The sequence below is a fragment of the Branchiostoma floridae genome, unplaced genomic scaffold, assembly GCF_000003815.2.
Source record: "Branchiostoma floridae strain S238N-H82 unplaced genomic scaffold, Bfl_VNyyK Sc7u5tJ_1465, whole genome shotgun sequence".
In the NCBI taxonomy this organism is placed as follows: domain Eukaryota; kingdom Metazoa; phylum Chordata; class Leptocardii; order Amphioxiformes; family Branchiostomatidae; genus Branchiostoma; species Branchiostoma floridae.
The window spans coordinates 183,797-192,327 of NW_023365724.1; the positions used below are offsets into that span (position 1 = coordinate 183,797).

Genomic DNA, 8,531 nt, shown 5'->3' on the forward strand with positions numbered 1-8,531 from the left:
GAAACCCGTGGGCAAAAGGTAAAAAGTGATTTGAGTACCCAAAATTACTTTGTAACTTTTCTACATACGAATGAAGGCTGACCTGGGGGATAACCGCTAACCGCTAAGCGAACCCTTCGGTAACCCCTTACGATCGGACTTCCGAAATTTCAAACAAAATGTGCGTTACTTTCAACACTTGAGTATCATAGTAAAACCCGTGGGCAAAAGGTAAAAAGTGATTTGAGTACCCAAAATTACTTTGTAACTTTTCTACATACGAATGAAGGCTCACCTGGGGGATAACCGCTAACCGCTAAGCGAACCCTTCGGTAACCGCAAAAAAGCGACCCCTTACGATCGGACTTCCGAAATTTCAAACAAAATGTGCGTTACTTTCAACACTTGAGTAGACACTTTTACATACATCTACGTGGAAAGGCTGGAAGAATGCTCAATATTTTCATGTCTTGGAGCAGTGTAAATAGCATCATCTTATCAATATGGTGAAAATACTCATTGGTGAAAAAGCACCACCCAGCGTCTTTCTCAAGAGCAACAGGTGCAACACTGAGATGTCGAATCAGCACCAAGGATATCGCCCATCTTTGCCTTTTCCGGGGTTGGCGGCAGGTATCAATGTTTGGTTTATGTAAATTGAAAACAAAAACGAATTTTAGCGTAACAATGGTGGTCAGTGACTCATCTACCGACTCATAATTTGTTAACATTATAATAGTTTCATGGATTATACAGAGTATTGCTTTTTCTAGCCATTCCGCGAGAGAAAGTAGTCCATTCCATGAACGCGGAGCGGCTTGACTATTTTGCAGACAGCTTGCTGGGGGAATAGACCAAAAGTCTATTATCTAGTTGATATAACTATCCAACCTTCTTTATGGGCCTGTTTACAATATCGAATTGTCGTTTAATGGGGAGATAGTACCAAGTTTATTCACCGCCACAACCCGGTTGTTATTCTTGTGGTCATCCGCGGTACCGAACAGGAATGATGAAACGATCGTTGTATTAAAAAAAAATGCTAACATGTTCTTATGTGTACAATAAAAAAGATCAAGTCAAGTAGATTACCTCTGCCCGTTCACAAACAACAGTCTAAAGTCTAAAGAGGGGCTTAAACCTTAGAAATAAGCCAACGCAATATTTGTTTGGGACAATTTCTTTTAGTTCTAACAGAGACAATCCAGGATCATTCCTCCTTGCGTTCGATTTTTCGTTCTGTTTACCCTGGTTACCATGGACACGGGTTCCACACAGATGACAAGTTTCAGTCCGTGAACTAGGTAAGAAAATTTGTTTTCTCTTTTTAAAACGAAGAAAATGGGTTGAAATACTAGTAAAAAGTCACAAGTCTTTGCCTAGTTTTACGTCTAGCTGTTGTGTACACACCACAAATGTAGTAAGAGCTCTTAAAAGTCCGAAGGTTTTGGCTACACATATGTATAAAGCAGGAACAAATTCATTCTGCTGTTCGGGACTAACTTTTCAAGGTCAATTCTACACTTAGTAGAAGGGAGTAAGTTTTGTTTGTAAATGTTGATATATCTGATATGTTGAAATATCTGCAAGCATATTAACGTATTGTAGCTGTGGATTAAATCGGAGACACTAAGAAATATCTAACAGATTTTGACTTTTTTTACGCCCCGTACTTTCTAGGTCTGACGTTCTGACAAGTCGAGAATTTGCGACAGTTTGTTTTCTGAACTTCCGAAGTGTACGCGACTGTGTCGACGTAAGGAAAGATGACAACGTTGTCAAAAGAAGACGGGAGAACTGTTGAGCGAAAGATGAAGGTAAGTTGTCCTTCCTTGTTGGTCTTTTCCCAAGGTATCAAACCAACACGTTACTAGATGGGAACCTTGGACACCGATTCTCGTTTGCAGCCCAGTTACACCAAGATCGTTGCATTTATTTTCCTCTTTAATACTTTGTCAACGACTATTCAGAGATTTCTGACAAGTTGACCCAACGACACCAACTTTCATATATTTCCATAGTTTACTTTTATTAATTCTATAATCAACACGTTCACCTTTTGACATTCTTTTTCTTAACCTTTGCTTTTCCTTGCTCTGTTGTGTTGTGTTTGTGTTCTTGTTCTCATTCCAGTCTGTTCCCTTTCCTACTCTCAGCAGAGTCAGGGAGGAGAAGCAGCAACCTCCTTTAGCCAGTAAGAAACTGTTTAGTCAGTTTATGATGCTGTTATGATGATGATGATGTTGTTGTCAAGAGTAGCAAATGTTCACAACAATCAGAAAAAGACCCATGGGGAGGGATCAGACCAAATGTATATATTTCAGCCCACACCAAGACAATTTTTACAGTTACTCAAGCTACTTGATAGAATTTGGAAACAGATGTTTCAGAAAGTCTATTGTAAGTGAATAGATGAGAATCTGTAACATATCAATTCAGATTTTTGCTTTTAATCCTGCTTCTCCATTAACTCCATGTACACTGACTGGAGAGAGTGAATACTGTCTGAAACGTCTGACCATTTCTAAATTCTACCCAGTTGCCTGAGTAACAGTTGCTGTTACTTTACATGTCTTACTTTACCTGGATGTCTAACCTTCATCGAGATGTCCTGACTAGTAAGCCCTTGAACCAAGCAATTGACTCAATGTGACCTTTATAATATTTATGCTAGTATAAGGCCACACCAATTTAATTTCTTGGTTCACGGATTCGCTCGCTCCTATTTTTTGGAAAATAAAATAAAAATCACCACTCAGCAAATTATTACCATTAATGAAACCATTCACCAACTTTCTGGTGTAGCAAATTGGCCTTTATATCATAAGCTCCTTAAAATGTGGGTCTTATTATTGCAGTTATATTTTTCATTCATGAAGAATGGGACAAACAAAAACTGACACTAATTTTGTAATTTTCAACGAACAGGTGCTGTTACTGTACTGTAATAGTGTTTTGTACTTTTTTCAAGCTGAAAACTTTTTATTCTTTATGTTTTGATTAGCCCTTATCTTTACCCCAACCATTTTACAATTTTTATTTTTATTTTTTTTTGCCCTGTCGCTCCACATTTTTTATGAAAAAATCCGTGAACCAAGAAATTAAATTGGTGTGGCCTAAAGAGCAGTTGAATCTTGCTCATGGCAACATTGCAACTGTAGTGTAAAAGGACTTACTTGTAAAATCAGTCTCTATGCTTTCAAGTTATCATTGAGGAGGCAAACACAATAAAATGGATTTCTGAATTTGAACTCTGAGATAAAAGTAAAGACAACACATATTTCAGGAATGTGTGCAGGGACATTTTATCACCTTAACTGTCTCTATCTGTTATTCCAGCAGTCTGAGGAGAGATACTGGTACAGTACAGGAGACCCTGTATGTTCTTCACAAGTAAGTAATGTTACATGTAGAAAGAACCTACAATGGCACCGTGGATAATCTAGCAGTGTAGAGGAAGGGGTGGCAGTTATTTAGATGGGGTGTAAAGCCAGAATAGATCCCACAAATCAATCTGGTCTGATGTAGATTGTTATGTTATATTGAGAAAGTACAAGAGTTATATTCTTTGAAGCTGAATTAACTGGTTTGTGGTAAAAGCAAAATTAGGAACAGTAGAAATAAAAATTTCATTGAGGACTTTGGAAAGATCCATGCTTGGTCAGACTTGGGCACCGTTCATGTATTTTTAGGACAGAAGAAAATTCACCTAGTTTATGGAATACTGTGTATTCATTCATTGCCACTGTTGGGGCAATATTCTAATCACTTTTCATGTTGCCTATTGAACTGTCGAATTCCTTTTCACAATACTAGATGTACTAGTAATACAGTTTCAGAATGGCTTTGCTTGAATTACTGCTTGCAGTTGATCACATGTGAAAGTGCCACATACTTTCTTTTGTCGAGTAGACCCCAGTGATTTGTGGGATGCCTATATGGTGTTTCTGCATGAAGTCATATGATGGTTTGTATATCAATCCCCCACCACCTGTTATACTTATTCCAGATTGTTTCTCAAGAAAAGGGAAGATGGCTCTCCATTTAACAGGTAAGACTATGGTAAGACTATGATTTCTGTGTGGGGGTTAACATACACAGCAAACTTCACATTACTCAAGATAGCTTCTGAGGTAAACAAGTAGAATGTACAATGTAGTCATAGGCCGATCTCAGATATTTTCTCTCTCATTAAAAGAATCACATGTACCTTTCAGAATACGTTTCAATCCCCAGATGCTCATATAACAGTTCTTGTCTATATAGTTATCAAAGTTTTCTACCTATTGCATACAGAAACTTTCCTTGTCCTTGGTGCTGAATGAAAATCTGCTTTAACATATAACTCCAGTTCACCTTTATCTGCGGGAAACCTTAATCCATTGTTTTAAAATCAGGGTATTCAAGGGTATGAAGTGGATGGACGATGGATTCAATTTGTAATATTTTTCAGATATTGTACAAATGTAGTTTGAAGCCAAAGTCCCAATATGGACTTGATTTCCTTAATTCCAGTTACAACGGATATACTATTAGGTTACCCAGCAGATAAAGGTGAAATAACTTTACATGTGTGTATGTGCATCATCACGTGCATGTGTGTGCGCGGGCAGCAATGTAACGTTATGTGTGTGTATGTAATCTTTTTTACATGTATGTGTGTGTGTGTGTGTGTGTGTGTGTGTGTGTGTGTGTTTATGTGTTAGCATGACACAGGGGGGGGTGTGTGTGCATTTTCCAGCTCGTTTGAAAGCAAATAGACTAATCCTTCCTAATTTACAGGGAGGCTGCAGAGCTTCTAGAGCTGGCTCAAGAGTAAGTTTAACAGAATCCAAAATAATAAAGGAAAATCCATTTTATTCCTTTTTTTTCGACTTGATAATCAGAAAACGCAGTGCGAAATTTTTTGAAAATCAAGCCATATTGGATTAGAATGCAACTTTTCAAGACACTCGAGTCCTGGGAATAGTGACTTGTGGGGGCGATTGCCCCGTACAAAGTCTGAATTGTCCAGTCGTGTCGTCTTGATTTCACAAAAGTGAAGGATACTTGGGGGCGATCGCCCTGCCTGTAGTCCGGGGCGATCGCCCTGTTGGTAGCTTTGGGTGGTCGCCCTGCCTGTAGTTGGGGGCGATCGCCCTGTCAGTACTTGGGGGCGATCGCCCTGCTGGTAGTTGGGGGCGATCGCCCTGCTAGTAGTTGGGGGCGATCGCCCAGCTAGTATTTGGGGTAAGCCAGTAGGTTTGCTCGGTCGACCTGTCAGTAGCTGGGATAAATCTTAAATATAAATATAAATATGCAAATATAATCAGCAATCACACACACATACATACGCAAATTACGCACTCTTAGTCCATTGCAATTAGGTGTATTGATTGGCAAGGAAAAAGGCAAAACTATACAACTGAAGACGTAAAACTACTGGTTACAATACAAATGGTGCAATGTACAGAGGGATGGACCCTTTACAGTTTATATCTAGCTTGATTATACTTGTATATATTATATGGCTAATCATCGGTTGTATTTTAGCAATGCCTTGTTGCACATTTGTCAGCAAAGTATTTCAAGCTATTCGTTTGTTACTGATAGCTCTTATTACAAGTTTTAAATCCACATGGCCCTTATCAAACGATTCAAGTTCAGCTTGTGCTCGATACAATTCGATGTGTAAACGTTTGCGGTATAAACTCAGTGGTCAAACATGGACACGAGAGAAAGAACAATCAGAGACTACTGGCAACATGTGACATCACAACTTCACTACATCTTGGATTACACATTTCAAGAATTATGGTGTTACAAATATCATATGGCAGTACCCTAGCACAATATGATTAAGCCATTGAATGTATTGTTCGTGGAAAAATGTAGTCAAACCGAAATCACATGTACTTGACGTAATATACAGGTTGCAATGTGGACGGTTTAGACAGTGTGCGAGAACGGGGCATCGGTCGTAGTGGGGAGGATTCAAAGCGTGTAGGTGACGTGTTGGAGAATCTTGCTGCACGGGGTCTCGGTCCATGAAAAAGGTTCCAATTCCTTTTGAACGGCACTCAAGACGGCACATCGTCAGCGAACGCACGTTTTGATCGAATAGCATCTTTGATGCAACCCACTGGAATATCACAGTTCTCCTCTTTGTTTGACGTGGAAGTGTGACAGTTGCAAGCGTCTCCGCAGTCACATGTCTCCTCGCCATGAACAGTCGAATCACCTGTTGTTCTGAAAATTGAAGAACGGATTTAGGGTTTAGCGCTTATACACTAGCTACCTACGACTGAAAACTTTGGAAACAGTTGCAGTGATCACTCATCAATTACACACATATACGTAGATTATGTGCACAAAGCCATTGCAACATAATGCATTATAAATTAAAGTGGATATAAGGAATCAGGTAGGCGATATTATGTATGGAAAAGGAATGAAAGGTATCTTTTGTAACTGAAGAAGATTATGTGCACAAAGCCATTGCAACATAATGCATTATAAATTAAAGTGGATATAAGGAATCAGGTAGGCGATATTATGTATGGAAAAGGAATGAAAGGTATCTTTTGTAACTGACAATAAATTTGAACTATCCGACTTAAGCTGTGTAAGGCTATAGCTAGTTTCAAAGGATGTTCGAAACTGAGCGGCTGAACTTCGGCACAACAACGATCTGTTGAGGAACGTGGGCGCTAGTTTGTGGGACTAAGATATCGGGACAATGCCAATATCACGCAAAATACATTATCCAGTTTTAATTCTCTGACAATGCTTAGGTTGTCTTTAGGTACTTGAGTAATTGTTTATGGAGTCTTTATGATCCTGATGCGGAAACAATGACCCCATGAATTAGTTCGCAGTAAGTGAAATGAAGTACTTGGTGAAAGTGAGCCGTTTTCAATGCGTGTTAATGAGGGGGGCGTGAGGGCACGCGCCAACACCACGGGGTCCGCACTTCAGTACAGCCAAGGAAATTATCGTCAATTATCTGCTACGGGTTACTCCTACGTGAAAACTGGCTGGGATGTAGTCTCCAAGCAGACCCTACGGTGCCTTAGAAATAGTATCAAAGCTGGCAAGTCACCGGTGCCCGTTTGACTCCCTTGGCCGGCTATCTACCTTTGGCCGGCTATACTCCTTTGGCAGCTTTGATACAATCTCTGCTTGGAGACTAGCTGGGATGATAGTTTTACAACCTTTCCGAGCCAGAATCTGGGACAAACGCGGCGAGCCGCGCCAGTTCACAGCGGGGGCTTTCCCCAGAGATCGCTGGAATAGACGAAGACAAGTATCGACTAGGTCAGTAGGTGCGTTGTACACACACAACGCTTTATATGGTCTGGTTGTTGTGTATATGTATATTTTGCAATAAAAAGTGTGCTTAAATAAACACCTCCTGTGTCAGGTTTTCTTGTTTGCCACTTGGCATCTTTACTGATCGTATTCACTTAGGTTTTTGAACTTCGCGGTGGCCAATGAAACTCCTCTGCCGACTAAACTTCTTCCCCAGCCTTATGATGCTATCTTATGCCCCCATAAGATCTGCTTGGAGATTGGCGCTGTCTATCGTCGTTCTGGCATGCTGGGCGTGACAGCACGCGCCAACACCAGGGTATCCGCACTTCACTACTCTCTAAGCAGAGGTTAGGCTCCGTTTTTTTTTGTTTTTAAGTTTTTTAGTCGTTGTTATGGGGCTTTCTATTTTGTAATGCGTCTTGTATTGATTAAAAATCAATAGGGGTTAATGGTTAACAATTGTCAGTCAGTCAGTCTAGTCAATTGTACATGTGTACAAAAATAAAGCCTGAATAATTGACTGATTGGGAGGTGTCAGTGCGGGCTGTAGTAATGAGGATTTCACGATGTGGTTAGCTCTCGGTCCCCTGTGGTTCTGCGGTAACCCAACCCGGGTCTCCACGGGGACAGTGTACATACAGACAGGACGGGGTGCCGTGTACACGCCGGTAAATATCCGGGGAAACTTACGGTGCCAACCTCGACACTAGTGCTATCCCGCCTAGATGCACCTGAAAACCCGGTAAACGTGTGGCAAAATCTACGGGAATAGGAGAAGATAGTGAGAAAAATTAGCCTAAACATCACCCCAAAACCGGCTGTTTTTTTTTTTAATGATTTTTTAGTCGTTTCTATCGGGCTTTCTATGTTTTACTGTGTTGTGACAATACAAGCCTAACCTCTACTTGGAGAGTACACTTCACTGCAACAAAGGAAATTATCGTCAATTATCGATCTGCTACGGGGGCACTGTAGGTCGTTCTGGAATGCCCCAGCACCGTCAGAAGAAGTTGGGCTCTGCGGCATGTTCTCTATGATAAATTATCTCAAGCCGAAGGATTAGATCTACTGCGTTCGTTTCTAAACAAAGCCAGGCGCTGCTCGTTGTTTATTGGTACTATCTTATTACTGACTGGTTACTTTCGATCAGTTTTTGGTCAAACTATTTGTGAAGCATCCCTCATCATGGTTTGGTCAGTCACTGTGGAAAAATAGGTAGGATGTTGACTCTAGCCTCCATAGCAGTCTCTCTATGGCCT

General features: G+C 40.4%; 1 protein-coding gene and 1 long non-coding RNA gene across 15 annotated transcripts in view; one reads left to right on the forward strand and one right to left on the reverse strand.

Moving 5' to 3' along the window:
• LOC118407778 overlaps nt 1-8,531 on the forward strand; it is a 134,223-nt gene that overhangs the window by 41,234 nt on the left and 84,458 nt on the right. For 5 of the 14 annotated variants that reach the window (XM_035808295.1, XM_035808293.1, XM_035808298.1 and 2 more), the window contains 3 exons: nt 3,319-3,372; nt 3,989-4,030; nt 4,762-4,794. In XM_035808295.1, coding sequence (XP_035664188.1) covers nt 3,319-3,372; nt 3,989-4,030; nt 4,762-4,794 — 129 coding nt within the window. Of the gene's footprint in view, nt 1-1,028; nt 1,797-2,135; nt 2,174-3,318; nt 3,373-3,988; nt 4,031-4,761; nt 4,795-8,531 lie in introns of those variants that run through there. The other 9 variants (XM_035808300.1, XM_035808310.1, XM_035808299.1 and 6 more) reach the window with 7 other exon arrangements.
• Nucleotides 4,851-8,531, reverse strand: part of LOC118407785 — a 38,084-nt gene continuing 34,403 nt past the window's right edge. Inside the window, exon 3 of the long non-coding RNA XR_004830193.1 lies at nt 4,851-6,207. This is a non-coding gene — a long non-coding RNA (uncharacterized LOC118407785). The remainder of the gene's footprint in view (nt 6,208-8,531) is intronic.